Genomic DNA, 25,914 nt, shown 5'->3' with positions numbered 1-25,914 from the left:
ACCTGGCTGGGTCTCAGTCCTTTGTTTCACAGCTTCAGTTGCAGATGAGTTGATCCAGAGGTACGTGAAGGCCAATGGCTGAAGACTGAATGGATGTGGTGCAGGTTCTGCAGCTGCCTTTTATGTCCCTTGGCCTTTGCCATGCTGCTTGTGGAACTTTACAGGAATAAGATGGAGACAGTCCAGGGTCACATAAGTAAGTCCTGGTGACTCATCAGGTATATCCCTGACTTCTCCCCCTGGGCCCATTGTACCTGTGAGTTTCCTTAATGGGCCATTAAGCAGGCTAGTGCTGCAGCCATCCTGTCTGGGGTGTCTCCCAGAAACATAGCACAAGTTGAAATACAGACACATCAACCATATCCATAACTTCAAATACACACATAACACATGAATATAAACCCGATCATCGTACTTAGCAAATTATAGCAAATCATCAATTCCCTGGGATAGTTACACATAAGCCAAATAGGTGACGTTGGAAGGAGAGCAAAATGTCCCTGGCAAAAGAAACAAATGAATTAAAATGCCAGGCTTTCCCTCCCTGATGGTGTGGAAACCTGTTTGAGACACAAAGGCAGAATGAGCAGGTGCTTGGCTGGTGGCTCTTTATCATTTCAGGTTTGGTTCGACTCTCTTTCTGTCCTCTCATAGCAGAAATGCAGCTATCTCTGAGGTGGGGCACTGTTTAACAACCACACTACACAGAGATTGCTCAACCACTGCTGAGATTCAGCCACCTCTGGGGTAGGAGGCAGCAGCTGTTTAACAGCCGCCTGACACAGAGAGATGGCTCACCCAGCATGACGATGCAGCCACCTCTGGGGTGGGGCAGCAGTTTAACAGCTGCAAAGCGATGCTGCACAGGATCATCTGCCAATCACTGAAATGCAGCCACCTCTGGGGAAGGGCAGCTGAGGAACAGCCACACAGCAATGCTGCACAGGAATCCCTCACTGGACCCTGAGATGCAGCCACCCCTGGAGTGGGGAACAGCCCTTGTTAACGGGGCCACAGCGGAAGCAATAAAGTAAGGCTAATCCAGCCACTTCTGGGGTGTGTTGCAACTAGCTGTGCAGCCATGTTGCTCTTGTCCTGTCGGTGCAGAGAACTCGCAACTCATTTCACACAGGCCGCTGAACTCATGCAAGTGCAGTGCCCGCTGCTTTCCACTGGCAAAATTGGAGCCGGTGCCCTCTAGAGGCGAAAAGCCCCATCTCTCATCCCCAATCTGCATGACCTGGAGCTTGGTCAGAGCTCATCATCCCTGCTAGGGCAGGATCAAAAAGGAACGCCTTGGATTGGTGAGAAAAGATGACCAATCGGCAAGGCTTGCTTAGAGCCAATCAAAGTTGGGAATGCTGACCAATCAGGAAGAGTGGAATTTTCTCACCTAGCCTATGGGTCAGTTCCCAACCAGGTCCTCTTCGTGGAAATATAAGATGTGTCTCCCACTCTGCAGATAAGACGTTTAATTGCAGAGATAGAAAAAAAGCAAAGTGTGTGAGAACTGGTCTTGCTGTGCTAATATATTAGTGTAGTTGGACTATGGTTCTAGTGCTTGTAAGCTGATATGAGGCTGATTTATTGAATATCTAGTTCTACTTGTTTTTGGTACCTAAACTGCAAGGAGGAAAAAAACCACTGAAAACAGCCTAGAACTGGATTAATTTAAATGCTGCTGTATTAAATACACCACTTATAAGCTTTTAAATCTTTAGGAGCTGTGCTAAGTAACATTTGGCTTACCTGTATGCATCAGGCTAATCAAGACCCTGTGGGCTGACTTGGCCTAAAACTAGTGAAGTATAAAGTTATTTTTCATACATCACCAACCCCCAGACCATCCTGGAGCAGTCTGATGTTGTGTTGAGACATGTAATGATAACAGCAGCGTATTGAGTAATTCACTCCCCATAGACTTTTAAGGCTGTGGTTTCCAGCCTGGGGGGTCAAACGTGACCTGCCACTTCTCTCCCATGGGCTGCAGAAAGGATCCCGGCAGAACACATTATCATAGGGCTTCAAGACCAGTGCAGACTCCTTGCTGCACCCAAGGGGATGATCAACACTCCCCTCCCCTGGTTCCAGCAGCAAAGTGCGCTGCCTGGGTCCCTAGGCGCTGTAGTCCCTGCAGGAGCCAGATGAGCACTGATCTCCCGTCCCCGTGGCTGCAGAAGGAGCCAGTGCCTAGGGACTCAGGTGGAACGTGCAGGGCTACAGGACACGTGGTTTCCCTGCTGCAGCCAGGGGGGTGGAGAGATCAGCAAGGAGTCAGCCTCCTCGCTGATCTCCTGTCTGGCTGCCGTGGGGGCGGCTGGCAGAGGAGCCAGGACCCATCATGCTTGGACTCAAAATCAGAGCCTTCCACTTTGGCCTGCACTTAGCAGGCCACCCACCCTGACTTAGCTGCCAGGCCCTGTGCTTCAGTGTGTGGTGACAGTCACTCATCTACATGGGTGCTTTGTCGGTGAGTGTGTGACACGCGGACATTTGTTGGTGTAAAATAGTGAGTGTATAAATGAGCACAGAAGCACCAAAATGTTTACTTTTAATACGTAGTGATTTGCAGTCCTTACTGGTCTCGCCGTCAATGTATTTTTTATGAGCTGATAGACGGGTGGCCCTTCAGGCTTGTAAAAATGGTATTTGTGGCCCTGCGGCCAAAAAGCTTGGGAACCCCTGGTGTAAACCCACCCTCCCCTTTTTACTGCTCCTACGGATGCTGGGGTTCTTTCTTCCATTTTGGGTCAATGTCTGCAATGTTCAGACTCATTAGTAAATGGAAGCCAGACGGTGATTGATTTAGTTTAAACTAGATTTCACTCCCAATGCTAGATGTGCACAGCCTCCAGCGTTCCTTGACTCCGGTCTAGAACTCATTTGCATCAATTCAGTCAGTTTTTCTAGAACACCGGGAGGCTGAAGATCCTGTATCCCAGTCCACACCCTCCTGGACCAGCCAATTGACCCCCCCCCCCCCCTTGGGGCAGGATTGGAGCTGGCACCCCTTAGAGGTGAAAGCCCCATGTTCCCATTCCCTTACCCAGCAGAGGCCATCACTCTGTTAACGAGGATATTTGTGGTTGCCGTTGGCATTAAGCTTCCTCCAGCAGTAAAACTGAAACACACTGAGTGTGATTGGACTAAGCCCTTAATTAGCCAGTTCCTGTCATCCACTTATTAACAAAAGACAGCTTCCCCGCCCCTCCGCAGTGATTGTTTCATCTCCTCAATTGAGCAATCCCAATTGAGCCTGTTTGAAGCTTGCTGGGCGGCCCAGGGGATTATAGCGTGCTGCGCTGGGAAGTCGTCCCGTGTTCATTTCAGCTCGGTTGCCGTAAGCCCAATATTGCGGCGGCTAGACTCATCTAGATTGTAAGGCCAGAAGGGACCATCTTGATCACTGAGTACGTCGCAGATCCTGGACCCTCAACCACCCACTGCTGTGATAGACCCACAACCTCTGACTGCGTCACTGCAGTTCTCCAGTCATGGTTTAAAGACGTCAAGTTACACAGCCACCGTTTAAACCTGCAAATGACCCGTGCCCCACACTGCAGAGGCAGGTGAAAACCCCCCCAGGGTCTCTGCCAGACCTGGGGGGAAATTCCTTCCTGACCCCAACTCTGCCCATCAGTTAGATCCCAAGACCCACTAGCCAGACACCTGGGAAAGCATTCTCTGTAGTAACTCCTCCCCATCTAGCGTCCCATCACCGGCCGTAGGGGAGCTGCCTCTTTAGGTGCCTAAATAGCCTTGGAAATCCACCCCTCATTATATGCCTGTGGCCCACGCAAGAGGCGGGTGTGCCAATGGTCAGAAGTTCGAATCCTACTGGCGAACATACTGCATATGTGCACCCGTGGCTCCAAGTGCGTTAACTTAGCGCTGCTGTGTCCCACCCCAGAAGCAGCTGTGCTCTGTTACTGGGACTGCAATTTTCCACACAACTGAGCAACGTAGTTATACCGACATAAGTCTGTAGCGTAGACCAAGCCTAGGTCACACCCCAGCTGCAGCCAGACGGGTGATCTTGGTCATTCCACATCCGGAGTCTGCCACGTAGAAGCCTTGATTTATCTGAAATTCAGGCCACGGATCTATTTCTCAGCTGTGCAAACGCGGGTCTAGTCGGAGGAAGAGGCGGGTGGGGCTGGGTTTACGGGCGTCAGCCCCACAGCCTAGCTCCCGACTATGGCGATGTGATGCTTCCCAGCGGGACCCAGGTTGGGAGGCATCTCGCTGCTGCTTGCCTGTAGCATGAGGATGCCCCGGCCGTCCCTGCCTGTGATCAGGTCCTGAAATCCATCGGCCCCAGGCAACACAAGCACTGTCCTCTAGGCCTGTGCTGGCCCCACCGTGACTCTGCAGGTTAGCGATAGCCCGACTGTGTCCCTCTGGAAGACCAAGCCCCTGGGCCAGTGGCCACCTGCAGCATTCCCAGTTCCACTGTTTCCAGTCCTTCCCCGTTCCACCTTCCAGCCCGGCACCGCTCAGCTCACAGCACTTAGGGTGGGGCCACAGTGAAAACACGAAGAAGTTTCTTGCGTTGAAGAAGAGCCGGGGGAAAGACCAGACCGAAAGGGTTCCATCTAAAACAAAACCAGCCCCCGCCGCCTGAAGCCTAGACTTAAAACTGGATTACCCAGGAGGCTCTCTTGTGGGGTGTCTCCCCCTGAGCTGTCCCAGCTGGGTCAGACAGGCTGCGCTGGCAGCTTTGCCCAGCGGTGAGGACACAGAGCGTGTCTCTGTCCCCCTGGCAGCTGCCTTTCTTCCTGTCCGTGTGCTCTCGCTGGCGATGCCCCGCTCCCGGCCCGAGCTTGTGGCTCAGACTGGAAAGGGGTGCCCACCACATGCCATCCGCAGACAGACCGACCAGTTCCTTTCCGGACGACGGTGTTTATCACCTTCCGACGGCTGCCTGCCCCCACCTCATAGCCCTAGAGGATGGGAGGTCCTGGCCGCACCAGCAGTTCCTGCTGCGTTAGCCGTCCAGACGTTTTGCGGGGCTTGGCAGGAGCAGCGTGAGGCTGGCTTCAATAGAGACCTTACGTGGCACCCTTTGGTGAGCTAGGATGGAGCACCCAGACCCAGGGCATCCCCGGAACTCGTACGCCCTCCCCCAGTGCCCTCTGCCAATCAGCATCAAGTGGTCCCTCAGTCACAGCTGGGGCCGGGCTAATGGGGTGTGTCGCTGTTACCTAAGAAGCAGATTGGTGGGGCTGGATGCGTGGGCTTTGTAGCCAATGAGGTCCTTTGGTTAGCCATTGATTGCTGTGCTGTGTGATGTCACGGTTCATCTGCTGTGCTATGCATAATTAATGGGTGCTAAGTAGATTTCAGCTGCAGGAGCACAGCAGCATAAGTCTGGTAAGTATTTAGGCATGACACATATGCAGGAGGTAGCTAAGCAAAGCAGGGCAGAAATGCAAATCCTGCAGGTAAGATGTCAGCTTAGCTATACTAGGTCACAGGTTCAAGCCTGCTTGGTATATGTTAGCGACGGTGCAGAGGCCCTACACTTAAGAAGGAAGAATCCCATGCACAGCTATAGACTGGGGACCGACGAGCTAGGCAGCAGTTCTGCAGAAAAGGACCTGGGGGTTACAGTGGATAAAGGCTGGATATGAGTCAGCAGTGTGCCCTGGTTGTCAAGAAGTCTAATAGCATATTGGGCTGCATTAGTAGAAGCATTGCCAGCAGATCGAGAGAAGTGATTATTCCCCTCTATTCTGTATTGGTGAGACCTCATTTGGAGTATTGTGTCCAGTTTTGGGCCCCCCACTACAAAAAGGATGTAGACAAGTTGGAGAGAGTCCAGTGGAGGGCAACAAAAATGATGAGGGGGCTGAAGCACAAGACTTATGAGGAGAGGCTGAGAGAACTAGGCTTGTTTAGCCTGCAGAAGAGAAGAATGAGGGGGGATTTGATAGCAGCCTTTAACTACCTGAAAGGGGGTTCCAGGGAGGATGGAACTAGGCTGTTCTCAGTGGTGGCAGATGACAGAACTAGGAGCAACAGTCTCTAGTTGCAGTTGGTGAGGTCTAGTTTGGACATTAGGAAAAAGTTTTTCCCTAGGCGGGTGGTGAAGCACTGGAATGGGTTACCTAGGGAGGTGATGGAACCACCGTCCTTCAAGGACTTTAAGGCCCAGCTTGACAAACCCCTGCTGGGATGATTTAGTTGGGGGTTCGTCCTGCTTTGAGCAGGGGGTGGGACTAGATCAGTGTTTCTCAACCTTTTTGATACCAGGGACAGGCTTGCTGCCTTCCTAAGCTGCATGTAAGCACCGGTCCATTCACTTTCAACAAATGAAAGGTGACAGCTTGTACCCCCATTACCTAGCAACCAGACTGATGGGCCAGGTGTATGGGATGTATCCCAGTTACCTAGCAACCAGGCCATGGTCCTGGCAGGGTGGGTTTTCTGCCGGCCTCAGGGGCACAGCGTGATGTGGGCGCTGGGGGCCCAGAGCCAGAAGAAGGGGAAGAGCGTCTCGGTGAAGGAGGCCCTGAAAGTGAACAGTGGGGTCAGGTTCTCGGCATCGGAGAACGCCACCCGCCCCCCTTCGTAGTCCAGACACACCTGGATCCTGCGGGGCCTCCGGCTCGGGGCCGCCTCGGGCGGCAATCCAGGTGTGGGCAGGAACTGGTACTGGCCCAGCTCCATGGCCCACACCCCGTGCTGGGGCTGCAGCTCCATAGGGCCACTCCTCCTCCGCACGGACTCCCTGGCCACCCCCACCGCCCAGCCGTCCTCGCCCCCCACCTCCACCTCCCAGTGGTGCCGGCCCGAGGAGAAGCCCTCGGAGCCCAGGATGCAGGCGGCTGGGAAGAATCTGTGGTGGTCGCTGGGCGGGCGGCTCCAGCCGTTTCCATGCCACACGCTATGCCGGTCCGGGGACACCACCAGGCCAGGGTGAGCTGAGGCGGCATCCAGGGTCAGACTCTCTGGAGGGGCAGGGGAGAATTGGAGTAAGTCCATATATGGAAGAACAGCCCCCTTCCTTTCAGAGCCAGTCCATACACATTATAGCAGCCCTTCTGCCATTCAGAGCCAGTCCATATACAACACAACAGCCCCCTTTCCTTTCAGAGCCAGTCCATACACAGCAGCCCCCTACCCCACACATTATAGCAGCCCTTGTGCCATTCAGAGCCAGTCCATATAACACACAAAAGCCCCCTTTCCTTTCAGACCAGTCTATATACAGAACAACAGCCCCCTTCCCTTCAGAGCCAGTCCAAACACAGCAGAGCAGCCCTCGTGCTGTTCAGAGCCGGTCTGTATCCAGTGTAACAGCCCGGCCGCCATTCAGAAGCAGTACCCATACAAGGGGTGGCCAGAAGTGAAATTCCTGTTCCACGGGCAATTCCAAGTCGAAAAAGAAAAGAAAACGATTTCCACATCGGAACGAAAAATCGACCTTTGGAAATGTCCGGCCGAACGGGGAATTCCCAAATGTTGCTTCAAAAAAGTCACAGTGACATTGCGGGGCAAACTTTTCTAAACATTTCCAGGGCTGTGGGATGGGCCAGCCAGCACCCAGCCATGCCCTGGGAGGCGTGGGGTGGGGCTGGAGGGGAGTCTGGGAACCTCTGGGACGAACCCCTGTTGGACTGGAGCCTGAAAGCTGCCGAGAATCATTCATCTCGATTGGAAGCATCTTGGGGCAGGGACTTCCTTACCTGTCTCACTCCAGAGCAACCCTACATAAATAAAAACAACAGCAACAGAGCCACTGTTTACCCCGGCTCGCCGACATCTCATCCCAGAGACCTCTCCTCTTGCAGGAGTGATGCCGGAGGCTCTGCTCCAGCTCGGCCGTGGGCGCGGGAGCCAGTTCGGAAAGCCTCATCTTTTCATACCTACGGGAAACAAACAGGCGTGCGCCAGAGGGACTTTGGCTTAATGGCACCATATGCGTGTACACGCGGGCCAGGGTTGGTGTCTCTCAGCCATGCTGGATCCAACAGGCACAGCTGACCAGCAGTGTGTGACCCCCGGGCAATCCTGTTCCCGCTCTTCAGTGACCCCAGGGCAGCGCCCCGTATTTCTGCCCCATACCTGGCACCCTCCCCATGTGCCCCCTCCGTTCCCTTCCTGCTTCCCCTCAGTGAGCCCCTCCCCAGGCTCCCCAGTGACCCCAAACCCAATCCCCGTCACCCCCACCCATGTCTTTCTACAGGCAGGTGCACGAGCTAAAACCAGTTGGGGCTTCTGGTCCATTCTGCCGCTGATGGCAGAAGCAGGAATATCCTCCAGCTGGGATATGGGGGAGGGCCTCATTCCCCCCCCCGATAACTGAGGGCACGACGGAGCCTCCTACTTGTTCAAGGTGCTTTCGGCGTCCTAGATGGGAGAGAAAAAAAGAGACCTTCAGATTGCTGGCCACAGCAGGGTAGGTGGGGGGGGGGGGGGGGGATTGCTGGACTGGGAACAGGACCAGCGTGGAAGATTGTGAAGCAGGGGTCAAGGATTCCTGGGCCGCCCCCTGTTGGATGCCAACTGGCACCGCTCAGCTGTGTGTCAGAGCCCCTACACTGCTGGCAGTAGGGGGTGATCCTCTGATAAGTCCAGCGAGCCAGGCGAGCGCTGGATGATGGAGAGAGGTGGCAAGCTGGGGGCATCTCTTCCCCCTTCTGTCCCCTCACCTTGAGGAACTCAGCGTCCGGCCGCTGGCACTTCTCCTCTAGCTCCACCACCAGCCCATGCAGCAGAGTCGCCCTCTGCTGAAGCCGGCTGGCCGTCTCCCGCCGCAGCTGCTCCACGCCCTGGGCCACGCCGCCCAGCCCCGTCAGCAGGAGGCGCTCCTTCTCCTGCAGCAGCCGATGCAGACGCTGGAAGGTGGATGCCACCCGCTGCTTCTCGGTGCGGGTGAGAGCCTGTGGGGGGGGGGGGGGGGAAATCACAGGTTCATCTCCCCTGTGCTGCCAGGAACTTGAACCTTGATCCACCTTTGAGGAACGCGCTTGGCGCCCTGGGATACCCCGACATCGGGCTTTGTTTGTACGGGGCCCGGAGAAATGATGCTGGGGCCCGGAGCCCAGGGGACGGGGAAAAGCGAACTCACCAGCAGCATACCCAGCCGCCTCCCTTCGCTGGCGGTGAAGGCCTCCTGGCTGGAGCTCTCAGCCTTCAGCACCTCCTGCTGCCTTCGAAACTGGGCCTGGCAACAAGAGCGCAAGGACGGCGGGTGGTGCAAGGAGCAGGACATCGGGGGTGGGGGAGCTGGGAGCCAGGACTCCTGGGTTCTGTGCCCAGGGCAGGGAGGGGAGTGGGGTCTAGTGGTTGGGGTGGAGGAGCTGGGAGCCAGGACTCCTGGGTTCTGTGCCCAGCACTGGGAGGGGAGTGGGGTCTAGTGGTTAGAGCGGGAGGGGGCTGGGAGCCAGGACTCCTGGGTTTTGCTCTGCCCTGCTCCAAGAGCCAGTTACCTTGTACTCCTGGGCTGCCTCCTCGACAGGGACCGCCCTGTGCCTCGCGTGCTCTTGGGATCTATCACAAACCACGCAGATCAGGGCCTGATCCTCCCTGCAGTACAGCTTGAGCTTCTCCTTGTGCCTCGGGCACATGCTGTCCTCTGCCCCTCCATCCCGGGCCTCCAAGCCCAGCTGCCGGGCTTTCTCCACTATCTTCCCCAGCTGGGGGTTCGGGTGGAAATGCCTCTGCTGGAATCTCGTCTCACACTTGGGACAAAGGAAGCCTTCTTCCACTTCTTTCCAGCTCCAGTCGAGGCAGACCCGGCAGAAATTGTGACCACAACTCAGCAGCACGGGGTCCTGGAAGAAATCCCAGCAGACGGCACAGGTCAGGTCAGCTTCCAGAGCAGCAGCCATGGCTAGCAGGAGAAATAGAAACTAACGGGCTGGCTGGCTTCCTTCAGGCCCACCCCTTGCCGGGATCTTGCAGCTGTGGTTACGTGTGGAAAGCAGCCTGCTCAGATTAATGGAGATAAGCCAAGAGAAGGGCTGGGAGCCAGGATTCCTGGGTTCTACCCTAGCTCAGGGAGCGGAGTGAAGTCTAGTGGTTAGAGCGGGGGAGAGGCTGAATCAGGACTCCTGGGTTCTAGCCCCAGCAAAGGGAGGGGAGCAGGGTCTAGTGGTTAGAGCAGGGGGGGGGCTAAGTCAGGACTCTTGGGTTCTAGCCCCAGCAGTGGGAGGGGAGTGAGGTCTGACTCTCTCGCTGTGTGTCCGTGCAGCACCTGGCTCAACAGAGCCCTGATCTCAGCCGAGGCAGGGACCCTGGAGACCCAGGTTCAATTCTCAGCTCTTCCACAGACTCCCTGTGTGACGGTGGGCAAGTCAATTAGCTGCCCTGTGCCTCAGTTTCCCTTTGACCCCGGGATGCCTGATGCTTCCAAGCCGGAACTCCCAAGTCTGTGTCTGATCTAATGGGGATCCTCTCCCAGCTGTAGCCCTGTACGCAGGGGCAGTCGTGAGGTGTGAACCCAGAGACACACCTTTTCATCCATTACCGTAGTTATGTCAATGGGCTGTCTGAAGAGGTCACCCCCCCACCACATGCACACACCAGCCTACGGATCTTGGCATTTGCTGGGTAAAGCAGACGCATAAATTGAGGCCGCACAGCGACGAACCTCACGGCCTGTCAGACAATAGCTTAGCATAAGGGCGAAAACGCCGCAGCGTAAGCAGGTAACTGACCATAACGCTAGATCAAAAGACAGCACGCTGTGATGAGCGGACTGCTGGCAGGTAACCCCACGCTGCTAGTTCATAGCCGTTTGCGGGTATTTTATGTTCGGCGCAGCAGCAGAGGACATGCCACAAGAATATCAGGGTAACCGACTGACGAATATGCTAATCAGCTCGAGGTAAGCAGAGTGGTAACCTGTGGGCGAAGGGCACCCGACGTCGGTAGGGTGAGGGAATACAATTAAAGGCTGCAACCCCTACGGAAGACGCATGAGGCACGGTGGCAAAACACATTAGAAAACCTGTACCCCAACCTGTGCGCCTTGGGAGATGCAGCTGGTGGGAGATGCCAGCATGACGACCCTGGATGAGGATGAGGAGGACGAGAACTAACATTTCAGGTTGTTCTACAAGGGACGGTGCGAGCATATGGACGCTCAGCCGCATGTTCTGTCTTATCTCCGTCTACCTCGCTGGGTGGGAGTGTCTGTAACTTTGCTAACTATTAATAGAAGCTATTCCAAGTGCAGAAGGGTTTTCCTGAGTAGGACTGTCGCACATCGGGGTTCCCAAGTGAACAGTAATTCTGCTCATTGATCTTGGGACGAGAACCTGCTAAACAGCAGCGTGGTAGCCGGGAATTCCTCAGTAATCAGTATAATTAATACACAATCGACAGATCAGGATAAAAAACAGCTCAGACACCACAGATCAGGTTCGTTCCCCGTCAGTTTTATTGGGTGACCCCCACATCCCATCAACCCTCTGGCTCATTTTCCCAGAAGCCCAAGGGGCTCCACCTCATTTCCATAAAAGCCAGCGCCGTTAGAGATGGATGTGTTATGTCTGCCCATGGGGACATGCCTGGTTTGACAAACAGAAGCTGGTTCTGGGGTGGATCGTGCTGGAAATTTAACCCCAGAGGCCGTACAGTTTGGACTGCCCTCACGAGGGTGGGTCAGAGCCTGCGGGTCACGGCGCCCCCAGGGGTAGGCGAGCGCCGCCCCCTGGTTCAAGGGGGATAAAGGTTGTGACGTGCACCCGGGCAGGGCATTTCCTTCGGCCCTTAGAAAACCGGGGCTTGTCTGGGCCACCTGTGGAGCGAGAGCAACCCCCGGTGGCCAGGCGGGCGCAGTCTGCACCAGCGCTCCGGTGCTGTGCACCAAAGTCCTGCTCTGCCGCGTGAGTGACTCACACGAGGTCAACGTAGCCCTGGCCATGTCGTCAAACCCCAGCCTGCAGCTGGCGCCCAGTAGGTCTTCAAGACTCATCTCAGCCATGGTGACCCTCAGTATCGGAGCCCGGCCTGTGGCCCGCCCCCTTGATCGCCTGGGTCCCTTCTATATCCAGCAGCGATGGATCCTCCAGGTTAACCCAGCGTGCCCAGAGGTGACTCATTCATCGGCGGCTGATGGATGGGTTCCCGGCCCCGCTGCCATGCGTCCGAAGCGCTCCATGGCCTGATCCAGATATACCAGCTCAGTCCGGAGAGAGGAAATCTACCAGGGGAGGGAGAAGCAAATCTGAGCAACACAGTCACTTCCTCTACCGCTGATGCATTCCCCCCCTAAACCTTGACACCCCCCCCCCCCCCACGTCCAAATTCACCGGTCACAGAGATCAGCACTCCCCCCCCCCCCCCCCCCCATATCCAGCCCACCTCCAAATTCACCTGTCATTTGTACATGGGCGCAGGCACACACCTCCCAATTCTCTTGCTCAGGTTTACCCCCCAGTGGCTAAAATGGGCATCTCACTCACACACACACATGCAGACACACACACCATAGCAATTTGAACAAGCATCTCTCTCTCACACACACACCAATGAAAAACGTTTGCCCAAGAAGTTCTGAAAATTCCTGCAATTCGACTTGTTCACAATCTTAGGTGTTCGCGTGTCGTTCCCTAAGAAAATGTCTCAAACGATTTGATTTTTTAATCTGCTGGGTTGAAAGCACAGGATGGGATTCAAAAAAATTAATTAGGAATATTTTTTTTAAAATGGTTTTTTAAAAAAAAATTTGCAACGAATGAAAATCAGGGAAAACAAGGAGGAAATTTTGGATGAAAATAATGAAAGCAAAATTTTCAGGGAAAATATTTTGCTTTAAAAAATTCACCCCTCCAAAACGTTCATGAAATAATAACAATAATTATCAAAAAGGTTAAAAATGGTAAAATAGGAAAAGGGCGTTTTTTTCCCCACTGAAAAAATAAATATTAAGCAGCTATAATCACAGACGTAAGCCCCACCAGTCACGGCCGCCCATCACCTTCTGCTGATAGTCTGCCTGTGTGCTCAGTGAGACCTTCTCCTGGTCGCCTGACGCCTGGGTCCGTGCCATGAGATCTGAGATCTGCCGCTCCAGCTTCTTCTTACGGGACACTAGTCTGGGTAGCTCCACCAAGGGGTCAGCCAGCCCCTGGGATTGTCAGGAAAGGATGGGAAAAAATGGCCAGGTGCAGAGTAATACAAACGTTAAACGTGTGTGATCCTGTCACCCTCTAGTGGGGACACTGGGAATAACAGCCCCTTCCAGGGATAGGACAGACACCCTGGTTAAATGTGTGATCGTGTCCCCCTCTAGAGGTGACAATGAGTATAGCATCCTGTTGCTGATTCCGCAGCTATAGTTAGTGGTGTGGGGGGAGGAGTCCTTTAGCAGAAGGGCTCGAGGGTGCGTTTTCAGGTCCCAGGTTCAATCCCGGAGCACGCCCTATTGTGGTAACACAGCCACAGTCCCGGTAGCCTTCCCTGCCCTCTGCTGCCCCAGATCAGAAACACAGGCCCAGCTAGCCCGGTATCCCGCCTCCTGCAATGGCCAACGCTGGATGCCTCAAAGGAAGCCATAACCTCTCCCAGAATGCACCTCACTGAGCAACACTATCCAGTGGGGGAGGTGGCCATTCTTCCTGACCCCCCCACCCTCCATCCCAACCTGCCCCAATGCCTGAAGCTTGTGTCTGGCTCTTACCTGCAGGTCAATATAGACCTCAGTGTGGTCGTTCACTCTCCTCCCCACCCAGCCCACAGGAGGCTCCGCCCCCTCGGAGGAGGGGAGGAGCTCCAGAGAGCCAGCCAGGGACAGGGTTTGCAGGGGCTCCCGGTACTCCACATACGCCCTGTGGGGAGCGGGCTCTGAGCACAGCAGGTACACTGCCGGGACAGAGAGAGATCCCATCAGCCAATGGGGCAAGGCAGCCCTCCCAGTGCAAGCTGGGAATTGTAGTCCTGATTGGCCACGCCCACCATGTGGGAGGGCCCAAACAGGGCCAGCGCCAGGTTGGCAGACAATGTGGTAAGGTTGCCCTCCCAGTGCATGCTGGGAATTGTAGTCACCCACCGTCTACAGCCATCACATTGGGTGGACAGGATGGTGCTAGAGCCAGGTTGGCAGCCAATGGGGGAGGGAGGCTCCTCTCCCAGTGCATGCTGGGAATTGCGGTCCCCTATGGGCTGCACCCCCCATGTCTAAACCCCCAGCCCAGCTGGCACTAACCAGCGATCCCTCCTTGGCAAGCTCAGCACAGAGGCTATGGGGCACAAGCTCCCTCCTGCCCCTATGGCAGGGATCCCCTCTGCTCACCGGGCGGCCTGGCTTTCGTCAGCTGGTAGGTCACCCTCAGGGCGCGCACGGTCCGCATCACTTCCTGCACCAGCAGGAAGTCGTCCTCGTGCTCGGGGCGACGCCAATGGGCCTGCAGCAACGAGAAGGGAATTCAGGGGCTTCCAATGCTCCCCACCAGGACATGGGCAGCACTGCCCTAATGCTGCTTCCCCCAGGTCTACTCGGGTCCAGCACTGGCTGTTTGTGAGCAACCCTACAATAACAAACCAGCATCTCTCACCCCCAAATCTCTCTCTCCTGCTGTTAAATTTATGGTCAACCCTACAATAACAAACCAGCATCGGCTCCTCCTTCTGGGGATCTACTGCTGGCAAAGACCAGGGGTTTGTAATCAAAGCTACAGTAACAAACTAGCAACCCCTCCCTTGTAATGTCGTTGTTAATTATTGTGTTCCAGTAACACGGAAAAGCCCCAGTTGCGATCAGGGCCCCGATGTGCCTGGCGTTGCAGACACACACAGGGAGAGACAGTCCCTGCCCCACTGAACTCACTGTCTACTGGACAAGGGGCAAGTTGTTATTCCTACTTCACAGAGGCCCAGAAAGATTCAGTGACTTGTCCACGATCACACAGCCAGGCAGGGGCAGGGCTGGGATTGAACCCAGGTCCCCACCCCCACCCCCTCTCCACTGAGCCACCCATTCCCATTCGGTGCACAGAGCTCACCCACCAGCCAGCCAGCGCTGGGATAGTCGGCCATGCAGATGCTGGGAGGGGAACCCGTGTCCGGCTTGGGGAGTCGCTGCCACAGCTCCTCCGTCAGATAGGGCATGAAGGGCGAGAGGAGGCGCAGGCCCAGGTCGGCACAGCTGAGGAGGGTCTGGCAGGTCTGCAGGATCCGGGACTGATCCCTACTCTGCAACACGGGCTTCGCCGACTCCTGCCAAGGGAGGGAAAGGCCACGTTCCAGTGTGGTGGGAGCCATGTAGATACCCAGCTTAGGTGGCGGGGTGAGGGGTTGGGTTGGATGGATGGGTTAGTTACACTGGGTTAGATAGGTTGGGCTGGGCTGGGCAGGATAGATGGAGATGTTGGGTCGGGCTGGGCAAGATGGATGGATTGGATTAGATGGATTGGGTTAGATGGATGGGTTGAGTGGATACATTGGGTTAGACAGGGTAGATAGACTGCTGGGTTGGATGGGTGGTTGAATACTGGGTGGCTGGATGCAATGGGTTAGATGGGTGGTTGGATGGATACGATGGGTTGGACGGGTTGGGCTGGGTTAGATGGATATATTGGATTGGACGGGTGATTGGACGGATACCATGGGTTGGGCTGGGTTAGATGGATGGATGGATACATACGTTGGGTTGGGACAGGTTGGACAGATGGATATAATGGTTTAGGCTGGGTTGGACGGGTGGTTGGATGGATACAACGGGTTGGGCTGGGTTGGATGGGTGGTTGGACGGATACATTGGGTTGGATAGATACGTTGGGTGGGACAGGGGGTTGGACGGATAGGTTGAGTTGGACAGATACGTTGGGTTGGGCTGGGTTGGACGGTGCTTGGATGGATACCATGGGTTGGGCTGCGTTAGCTGGATGGATGGATACATTGGACAGGTAGGTTGGAAGGATAAATAAAGGGTCTCATTGCTGAGTCCAGGACATTGGGACATCTCATTTGATATCCCACCTCCCCTCCCACCTTGCTATCCTAGCTCTGGGCTGCCCCCACCCCCAGCTCTACCTGTACCCCTCAATCCTGACCCACAGGCCCCCCAAACCCCGCAATCCTGATCTGCATCCTTTTCTTCAGCACCTATTTTAATAACAGGCAGCAACAGGGGCTGGGCCGAGGTTCAGGAAAACTCCCTACCCTGAGCCAGGCGGACAGGATTCCCGCCCAGGCTCGAGGGGGACCGACACTCACCAAGTAGACATCGCAGAAGTTGTGCAGCCAGAAGTGGTGGATGGCGGATGTGACCAGATGCAGCTTGTACTCCCCGAAGCGCTGGCCACAGTCCGCCGCAGTGTGGTAGAGACGGCTGAGGATCCACCTGTCCATGGGGGAGCTGGGGCAGACCTGGGGGGGATGGAAGGTTGACCCCAGGCCTAGTTACAGAAATCTCTGGGGCTCATTGCTGCCTCCCCTGCAATACCACCCAAGCCCAGCAGAGGGCACCACATATTTCCCCTCCCCTCTTGTCCCCAGCAGAGCAGGCCAGATAGATCCATGTCGACCCATTATACTGCCCCGCTGCAGTTCCACCCACAGCCAGCAGAGGGAGACAATGATGCTCGTGACCCCTCGTCCCCCCACATCCCATTACCTCCTCCGGGGTCCGTGGGGCAAACCCTTCTCCCAGGGCCCCGAGGGTGAATCGGACGGCGTTCCACACCTTGTTGCAGAAGTGCCGGGAGCTCAGCACCGCGGCCACGTCCAGGTTAACGTCGTCCCCTGGGGGCAATGTCGAGAAATGGGGAAAGGCCCCGATCCCAGCCAGTCCCTGCCCTGGGGCAGGATCGGCGCTAGCGCCCCCTAGAGGGGAAAGGCCCTGCTCTCACCTTGCAAGCGATAGGAGGCCAGGGCGAATCTCAGGGCGTCGGTGCCGCACTCGGGGATCCCCTGGGGGAAGTCTCGCCTCTGGAAGGGAAGGGTGACGGGATGAAGGGGAGGGAGATGATTGAGGGGAATGGGGGGAGGGGTCAGCCGGGCAGGATGGGGGGGGCTGTAGGGGGAGGGGAAGGACCCACCTGTCCCTCCGCAGCAATAGTCTCCTCTCGGGGGTCCAGGTTCCCATCTCGCAGCCTCGCCTGCAGATCCTGCAATGAGGAGACAGCCTCATCCGGGGCAGCATGACGGGGAGGGATGTGTTTTTGTAGGGTCTCTTGCGAGCGCAGGCCAGTCTGTTATTGTAGGGTCTCCTAGAGGGGCTGGGGGCTGTGTGGGCTGGCTTGTCATTGTTATATAGGGGAGCACCGAGATTGTGTTGTACGGGTTTTTTTTAATGATGGGGTTTCACTGGGGTGGCAGGGAGAGATACGCAGGGGCCAGTTATTGTAGGGTCTCTCTTAGGGTGGTGGTGGGGAGGGGGATTGCAGAGTCCTGTTTGTCATCGTAGTGTCTCTTTGGGGGGGTGGGATGCTGAGTCCAGTGTGTTACTGAAGGGTCTGTCAGGTGGGGGGAGAGATGAAGGATCCTATTTGTTATTGTAGGGTCTCCCAGGGGCAGGGGAGATGTAGGCCCCGGTTTATTATTGTAGGGTCTCTCGGGGGCTCTATTGGGATGCCCAGTTTGTCGCTGTAGGGTCTCTCGGGGCTGTACCTGCAGGGAGGCTCCGTGAATGACGTCCAGGGGGTCCACAACGTTTCCCAGCGATTTACTCATCTTTCGGCCATGGGCATCGCGCACCAGGGAGTGCAAGAAAACCTGGAAAGAGAGAGAACCCGACGGTGCTACTCAGTCCCCACCCACAGCTCCCCTGTTATCCCTGCCCGGGGAGCCCCCACCCTCACACACCTGGGAGAATGGCAGTTCTCCGGTCAGCTGCTCCCCCAGCATCACCATCCGAGCCACCCAGAAGAAAAGCAGGTCACTGCCTGTCTCCAAGAGGCTGTTGGGGTAGAATTCCTGGAGGTCTCCGACCTGGGGGAGGGAAGAGAAGGGGTGAGTCAACCCTGAATAGACCTGTAAGCCCATCTACCCCAGCATCCCACCTGTCCCCATTCCTCTCTGTGTGTCGCTCACCTTACGGGGCCACCCCAGTGCGGCGAAAGGGAAGAGAGCAGAAGAGAACCAGGTATCCAGCACATCCGCATCTGGGGACGCAAACAGAGCATCAGCCAATGAGCTGCTTGGTAGGCCAGCAGAGACAGGTGCCTCAGCAGAGGCAGCATGCTGGGGACCCTACAATAACAAACGACTTCGACAGGATTGGGTATTTTCCTTTATCTTTGCGTGGCCTCCTCTGTCTCCCTTAGGGTGGGGCACTGCCCCAGTTTCCCTAGGGCTGAAACAAATTGGGGTCACTAGGAGAAACAACTCAGGGTTTTATTTGCCCTCAGGAGCACCCCAAAATTTCAGGGCATTCCCCTCCCCTTTCAGAATTGAGACCCACAGCATGGTTTGGGGTAAGCCAAGCATGCTAGGTAACAGCCTATGCAAATGGATACAATTTTGCATATCCCACCGCACCCACCAAAAGTAGGTTCTGAAGTAGCGTGCACACGGCAAGTGGGGAGCTCTGGGGCTTAGCCCCATTTGTTACTTGAGGCTTTTACCCCCCATCGCAGTCCCCCCTAGAAGCCCTTTCTCCTTACCTCTCACCAGCTCCACTTCCTCTTCCAGTTTCCTCAAAATCCCTGCTGCTTTCCTGCGGGCTTCCGCCTCTGTCCTGCCCACTACCCACAATGCATCACTCCCGTCCTGCTAATAAACACGGGAGGAAGAGATGCAAGTAACTTAGCTAACGTGCCCCCCTAACGTGGGAGACGTTAGGGCTGGCATTGCCAGAAGCTGCCCCCCCAGCCAATGACATTCCAGCCAAGCAAATATCTCACCTCGCCCGAGTCATGTGACCCTGAAACAGAGACGTGATACGCTGGAATCTGATGGCCCCACCACAGCTGCCGGGAAATGCACCAATCACTATGATAAAGCCAACAACAATGCCAAGGAGATGATTTAATTGAATGCCAGTTCCCCAGACAGCCAGTGAGAGGCGATAGAGATCCAGACCAGATAGTCTCCCCTGGAGCAGTGACAGCTGCAAAGCCAGCCTGCCCCTTTAATTGTTGACACGCCAGTTTGTTATTGTAGGGTTGCTCGCACACTAGGCAGAGATGGATCCTGGCTCCAGATAGGGGAGGGGCGGAGACCCGGGGATCAGAACTCCTGGGTTCTATCCCAGCACTGGGAGGCAAGTGGGCTCAAATGGTTAGAGGGGGGCGGGGCTGAGATTCAGGACTCCTCGGTTCTGTCCCCACCCTGGAAGAGGAGTGGGGTCTAGTGGGTTACAACAGGCAGGGCTGGAAGCCAGGACTCCAGGGTTGTATCCCAGCTCTGGAGGGGGAGGAGGGTCTAGTGGTTAGAGCTGGGTGGAACGCCCCTCACCTGATGTTGGACAGCCACGTCCTCCAGTTCTTCTCATGAAATTTCGGGGTAAGCGTCAGACGCCCTGACTCCACAGCCTGCGGGGCAAGGCAGAGACTGATGAGCTAACCTGGCGTGGACAGCAGACCCACCGAGAAGACAGGCAGACCAGGCTGCACTGCAGCCCCCAAAACTGGGGAAGTTTTCAGGAGAAAATTCCTGTATCCCACTGCTGCCACCAAGCACAACAGAGCAGAATCTCCTCAAGTCCCATCCAGAGCAACGTTATCCCTTATAGCCTATGCCTCAGGGACTAGTGCAGTCCAATAAGCAGGCACCACCACGGCTTAAATCTACATCAGGTGAATTAGTGATTACAGCAGGGGAGGGCTGGGGGGCAGGACCCCCCTGTGCTGAGTGGTCGCCATGCGGGAGCTGCCGTTGCGGGGACTCCTCACCTCTAGGGCTCTCTGGGCCATTCCCTCACACCGGAGAAACCACTGGCTCTTCAGCAGGTTCTCAACCACATCCCCGGAGCGACTGTGGGACGGGAAAAAGAGAAATTGATTCATTTATCATATCCCGGCACCTCCTACCTGCTCCCTGCAGCACAGCGCCCCCTACTGCCACATTGGGGCTAGCACGGACAGCCGGGGGGGAGCGCTCGCTGCTGAGCCCCCTCCACTCCCCAGCCCCATGCTGCACCGGGAAGGGGGTGTGCTACCTGCAGAGGGGCAGTGCCATGGCATGATCCTTCATACCCCGGTACAGACCTCTCTCCTTCAAGGCAGACACCACCTTCTCCCGAGCCACGAAGCGATTGAGGCCCTAGAAAGGAACAGAGCAGTAGGAGTAAAGCAGAGGGGCTGCGGGTCGGGACTGAGGGGCACAAGCAGAGGTAGGGGTGGGGGAAGAGCCCAGAGCTGGGAAAGCGGGGGGCCATGAGTCAGGATTGAGGGGTGTCATTACCTGTAGCCAGTCTCCACACTCAGCTGTCATGGCCCCATCCTCACCGATCACAGACACCAGGGGCAGCCCATGCTGCTTGCCCAGCTCGTAGTCGGCGTGGCTGTGCGCCGGCGTCACCTTCACGGCTCCTGCAGGGGGCGCAAGAGAGGGGACAGAACCGCTGAGACTTGGATCCCACTGCTGACACCAATGCAACCACCTTCCAGCCAGTGGCCCAACTTGGGAAACCTCGTGGGGCTGAGATCCCCGGGGCTTACCCGTGCCCACGTCTTGCTGCACCAGGGGGTCCGTGATGATGGGCAGGAGGCGCCCGGTGAACGGGTGCCGGAGCTGCTTGCCATGCAGGTGCTGCCAAATAAAAGGGAGAATTGAAACCAAGATCCATTACGCCTTGTCAGCTCCAGTGATCCCCCCCCTTCTCCTCCAGAGACCCCATCAGGGACACCAGTCTCCATGGAGATGACTTTTCACGCTGCTGCCCCATGAGACCCAATCCCTATCGCCACGGAAATGACTCTGCCTCCCCCCAAAACCCTACTCCCTTCTCCACAGAGACAACTATTCCCCTCTGCCCCGAACTCCATCTCCATAGAGATGACCTCCCACCTGCCCCCTTCACCGTAGAGACCTTGCCCATCCCCTGGGAGCTCACTAAGGGGTCCCCCCCTTACCGTAAACCGTGGGTCATCCGGATGGACTGCAACGGCCACATCCCCAAGCATTGTCTCTGGGCGGGTGGTGGCCACGGGGAGCTCCACGTCTTCCCCGGACACAGAGACACAGGAAGGGAGAGACGGAGAGAGGGTGACATTATGGGGCTGGATTATGACCCGCAAAAAACACAGCCCCCTCTGGGATGGGGCCGCTGGGGAACAGCAGCGCAGCAACACGGGGAGCCCTCAGCCAGCCCTGAGATGCAGCCACCTCTGGGGTGGGGCAGCTGGAAAACACTGCATAGGGATCATTCACCCAGCCCTGAGATGCAGCCACCTCTGGAGTGGGGCAGCTGGGGAACAGCCGCACAGCGACACGGCCCAGGGATGCCTTGCCCAGCCCTGAAATGCAGCCACCTCTGGGGTGGGCAGCTGGGGAATATCTGCTGTCCCCACCCCTAGTGATCTTGGGAACTCACCTTCCTGTCCATCCACTCTATAGGCGAAGGTGATCATCACTCCAAAGGCCACCGGGGCCGGGCAGCCAGGCACGGGGAGCAGAGTCCGACCCCGGAGCTGTCGGGTCTCCACCTGCCGTGGAGTGACCATGTTACAAGGTTTGGGGTGGGGGGGTAACTAGCCCACTGTCCCCCAACACCAGCTCTCCAGGATACAACCACTGCCTCGACCCTCTGCCCTCACCTCCACGTCTGAGATGGCAGAGCGCAGGGCGCATGACCAGTTCACCAGGCGCCGCTCCCGGTACACCAACCCGTCCTCGTGCAATCGCACGAACGCCTCCGCCACGGCCGCTGAGAACCCCTGTGCAAGGGAAGAGAATAGCCTTCGCAAGGGCACATGCCAGGACCAACCAAGGAGACCCCAGACCTGGGGACAGAACCCAGGATCCTTAATTCCAGGTCACCTGCTCTCACCCACTAGACCCCAACCTCCCACCCGCCCAGAGCTGGGGAAAGAACCCAGGAGTCCTGGGTGCAACAGTTGTATCTGTGCACGTCAGCCACTCACAGCATCCATGGTGAAGCAGACTCGGTCCCAGTCCAGAGAGGCCCCCAGAACCTGGAGCTGTCGGAAAATCTCGTCTCCTTTCCTGACCGGAGAAAGAAACCTTGATTTACAGCAAGGACCGCCAGAGGAGAGCGCCCCCTACTGAGCCCCCAGACCCTTGCGGTGCGACGCGGCACTAGGGCCAGCACGGACTGCCAGGGGAGATGCCCCCGTGCCCCTGTCTCGCTTCCTGAACCACACTGCCCCCAATTCCCACCGCCAAGCCCAGCGCTGACTCAGGCCCGCGACCCACCCCCGGCTGCACTCACTTCTCTTTCCATTTCCAGATCTCGGCGAGGAACTCCCCTCGCGTCAGGTCCTGCCGCCGGACGCCCCGCTCCTTCCAGAGCTTGCGCTCCACCACTGCCTGCCGGGGGAGACGGGAGAGTCACCAGAGAGAGGGAGACGCACACGCACGCAGCACGAGACCCCCCCAGCTGCCCCACCCCAGAGGTGGCTGCTTTTCAGAGCTACAAGAGCAATCCTTGTGTAGCGTTGCTGGCACGGTTACCCTCAGCTGTTCCGCCCCAGAGCTGGCTGCACTTCAGCACTTTGACACATAGAGCTACAGCCAAATGTGAAGTGTAGGCCAGGCTATCACTCGGGGGCGAGGGGGGTTTGTGAAAACCTCACGCCCCCACAGCGCTGCAGCTCTGCCAACCTGAAGTCGCCCGCTGACGGAAAAATGCTTCCGTCGTCCCAGCCACCGCTGCTCCGGGAGGTGGCCGACAGACAAACCCTGCCGGTGCTGCAGGAAGCATCTCCACGGCCGGTCCCTTTGCCCGCATGGGTCTCACCTGAGTTGCGATCCCAGCGTGATCCGATCCCGGCACCCAGAGCACCTTGTGGCCCCGCATCCTGTGCCTGCAAGACAGGAAGGAGAGCTACCAGCCGGGCCCTGTGTGCCACCAGCCCACCCCTGGTGCCAGCCAGACCCCCGCCCCGGAGTCAGACTGGAGCCAGCGCTCCCTAAAGGGGAAAGACCCTGCAGCCCCCACCCCTCCGAGCCCCTACTCACCACCGCACCAGCGAGTCCTCAATGGCTACCGTGAGGGCGTGGCCCAGGTGCAGGGAGCCCGTGACGTTGGGCGGCGGGATGCAGAGGGAAAAGATTTCCGGTTTCCCATGGGGCTGCCGGCTCTGAGACACAGAGAGAGGGTGTTTTAACCAACACGGTGATCCCTTAGTGCATTGTGAGGGGAGAGCACCCCCCACCCTGCTCCCTGCAGCCCACAGCCCCCAGCACACCTCTGAGCCCTGTCACAACTCATGTCAGGGATGGGCCTCTCATTGTGGGGGGATGTTTTACCTGATATTCTGGTTTGAAGAATCCTTCCTTCTCCCACCACCTGTACCACGCAGCTTCCACGTAGCGGGGGCTGTAAGAGGCCGGCAAGGGCACGGAAGTATCTAGGGAGAGACCCAGCATATGGTTAGCCATGGACAGAGATGCCCCTAGCCAGGGCCGAATTTAGGGGCAGGCGACCCAGGCTACTGCCTGGATTGTTGGGCTCCGGGGGCACCGGGCTCGTGCGGGGGCTGTGTTTGTTGTTAGAGACAAAAATGAAAATCAAAGGTTTGAAGTCGGATGAGGCTGGCTGTATCCAGGTAAAGGAACACTTCACTTGTTTCCGGTCAGTGGACGACTGTGCTGGAAAAGGTTGTTATTGAGGAACAAAATTAAGATCCAGGACAGTGGTGGAAACACAAAGGGAAGAAAGCGGCAGCCCGGCAAAGAGCTTTTCTTCATGCCTGGGGGCTGCCGTTCCCTGAACCCAGCTGCGTCAGATGTAGCGTCCTCTTCTTTCGATTCAGCATCTCCCTTTGGGGCGCTGCAAAGGATATCCGGCCCGGTTTCAGCATCAACTCTCAGGCGGCAGATCCTCCTGGACCCCATTACCCCTGACTGAAGTCGCCAGTTTGGTTCCGAGGACAGAGGTGAGGTGACGGGAAGCTTGGAAGAAAAATTCAAGAGGGAGTTTTTTTTGCTCGCTGGTTGTCACCGCTCAAGTGTCCATCGAAGAACGGTTCGGAGACATGAAACACCACGAAAAGACCTGGGGTTTTTTTGCCTGTCCTTAGTAAGTTGCTGGCGGACAGGAAAACACTCTCGATTGCACAGGCCTTCCCCGGATGCTGACACATGGGGAATGAAGACCTCTATGTCGAACTGGACGACAGCCGTCACATTTTGCCACACGGGACGCACGTTCCACTCCGAGTTCTCCAGTTCATTCATGATGCAGAGCTGAAGGCCATTTTTCCTAACGTGGGTAGCTTTGGGCAGGGGGTGGGACTAGATCAGTGTTTCTCAACCTTCTTGATACCAGGGACGGATTTACTGCCTCCCTAAACTGTGTCAGGGAGATTTCAGGGACTGGCGCCCGTCCACGGACCAGTCGTTGAGAAACCCTGGACTGGATACCTCCTGAGGTCCCTTCTAACCCTCGTCTTCTACAATTCTGCACACAGTCGCGAGGGGCAAACGCAGCTTTTCGAAGCTCAGGTTCCTTAAAACATACCTTCGATCGACAGCGGCCAACATGACATCGCTTGCTATTTTATCGCTGGAACATGCCACTGGCCGGTCTTTGGATCTCTCCCGGACACCATGCTTCAGTTCTAGCAGGCCAGTTAGTGGTCTTATAGGACGGGGAGAAATCATGCATGCAAATTGTGCAACGAAGCAGTGAAACGGGCTATGAACGCAATAAAAAAATAAGGTATTAAAAAATTGAACTAATGGGGTGGAAGTCTGCCCCGAACAAAGTCTCTATGTGGCAGGGGCCATGTCTGGTCTAGAGATTGGAGATGCTGCTCCAGGATGGATGGACCCAACACAGAACGCCAGCTGTGGAGCAGAGGGGTGCATAAGGGGTTAAATGTTCCCAGCATACCTTTCTTCTGACCAGCTGCTGTTGGGATGTCATACAGAACCACGTTTTTCGGGGCCCACGCCTTAGCCACAGGTACCTGGGGGGAAAAAAAACAAACAAACCCAAGAGGATGGTGGGATATGAACCAGGCTCCATACTACAGAATAACCAGACATTCAACCTCTCTCATTTATCACATAGGAGAGTTATATTGGGGTCACGCTGAACTGAAATGCAGCCACCTCTGGGGTGGGGCATGTGGGCAGCACCCCCAGCAACACTCGCTCTTGGGGCACTGAAATGCAGCCACCTCTGGGGTGGGGCAGCTGGGGAGGGGGGTAACAGCTCGCAGCAACGCTGCGCAGTGATTGCTCTCACGGGGCTGAAATGCAGCCACTTCTGGGGTGGAGAGCTGCGTAGAAGCCCCCCTGAGAGGGGAAAGCGACCCCCTACCTGCGGCCTCCGGGCCGCTCCGGCTTCAATGGACTCCAGCCGCTCCCGCTGCCTCCGCTGCTTCTCCGCCTTGTTCTTCAGCTGGGTCATTTTCCGACTCAGCCCGCCGGGGCTGGCTACACTAGCCTGGGAGGAGGGTCTCCGTCCGCAGGGGACGGCCCGGGCCCCGGCCCGGAGCAGCAGCCGGTGGAGGGAGCTCAGCCCCCGACCGGTGCCGGAGCCCAGCCAGTTCGGTGCCATGTCCAGGCGTGGGGGGCTCCCACGGCCGGCTGGAGAATGGGGGACCCCCTGTCTCCTCACCCCCCAACCCCCCACAGGTGCTGGGGGGCCGGTGATGGGGGAGGGACCTGCTGGGCAAAGAGAAGGGCCGAGGACTTGATACCCAGGGATCTGGGCGAGCTGCCTCCTGTGGCCTGGATCCCCCCTCCCAGGAACCCAGGAGTCCGGGCTCCCAGCCCCCGCCCCCAGAACTGGGGACAGAACCCAGGAGTCCGGGCTGTCCCCCGCCCCCACCTGCTGTAACACACCAGATCCCCCCCCCCTCCCCGCCCCGGATCTGGAAT

The 25,914-nt window shown here is 56.8% G+C and overlaps 2 protein-coding genes across 3 annotated transcripts; both read right to left on the bottom strand.

Moving 5' to 3' along the window:
* Nucleotides 1–6,438: 6,438 nt before the first annotated feature.
* On the bottom strand, nucleotides 6,439–9,839 carry LOC137141291 (E3 ubiquitin-protein ligase TRIM39-like). Its single transcript, XM_067530126.1, has 6 exons — nucleotides 9,438–9,839; nucleotides 9,077–9,172; nucleotides 8,658–8,888; nucleotides 8,333–8,355; nucleotides 7,753–7,871; nucleotides 6,439–6,953 (listed from the first exon to the last, which is right to left on the bottom strand). The coding sequence occupies exons 1-6, from the start codon at nucleotides 9,837–9,839 to the stop codon at nucleotides 6,439–6,441; spliced, it is 1,386 nt and encodes a 461-aa protein (XP_067386227.1).
* A 1,530-nt stretch (nucleotides 9,840–11,369) lies between these two features.
* On the bottom strand, nucleotides 11,370–25,758 carry VARS2 (valyl-tRNA synthetase 2, mitochondrial). 2 transcript variants are annotated; one of them, XM_067530101.1, is made up of 29 exons: nucleotides 25,352–25,758; nucleotides 24,920–24,995; nucleotides 23,332–23,432; nucleotides 23,041–23,162; nucleotides 22,820–22,886; nucleotides 22,292–22,389; nucleotides 21,984–22,065; nucleotides 21,657–21,776; nucleotides 21,434–21,545; nucleotides 20,973–21,061; nucleotides 20,559–20,649; nucleotides 20,302–20,429; nucleotides 20,057–20,160; nucleotides 19,791–19,872; nucleotides 19,354–19,430; nucleotides 18,801–18,888; nucleotides 18,561–18,669; nucleotides 17,989–18,059; nucleotides 17,761–17,886; nucleotides 17,566–17,670; nucleotides 16,995–17,063; nucleotides 16,806–16,884; nucleotides 16,571–16,698; nucleotides 16,171–16,323; nucleotides 14,962–15,171; nucleotides 14,249–14,360; nucleotides 13,637–13,818; nucleotides 12,935–13,084; nucleotides 11,370–12,157 (listed from the first exon to the last, which is right to left on the bottom strand). In XM_067530101.1, the coding sequence occupies exons 1-29, from the start codon at nucleotides 25,589–25,591 to the stop codon at nucleotides 12,053–12,055; spliced, it is 3,276 nt and encodes a 1,091-aa protein (XP_067386202.1). In that variant the 5' UTR covers nucleotides 25,592–25,758; the 3' UTR covers nucleotides 11,370–12,052. The 2 variants fall into 2 exon arrangements, with proteins under 2 accessions (XP_067386202.1, XP_067386203.1); XM_067530102.1 differs by having other exon boundaries at nucleotides 18,561–18,666.
* Between the last annotated feature and the right edge of the window lie 156 nt (nucleotides 25,759–25,914).

This window comes from Emydura macquarii, unplaced genomic scaffold, assembly GCF_026122565.2.
Source record: "Emydura macquarii macquarii isolate MOO-44397 ecotype Brisbane River unplaced genomic scaffold, CSIRO-AGI_Emac_v2 contig_3035, whole genome shotgun sequence".
NCBI lineage: Eukaryota > Metazoa > Chordata > Testudines > Chelidae > Emydura > Emydura macquarii.
Note: the sequence above shows the minus strand (reverse complement) of the source record. Positions and strands in the feature narration are given on the sequence as shown.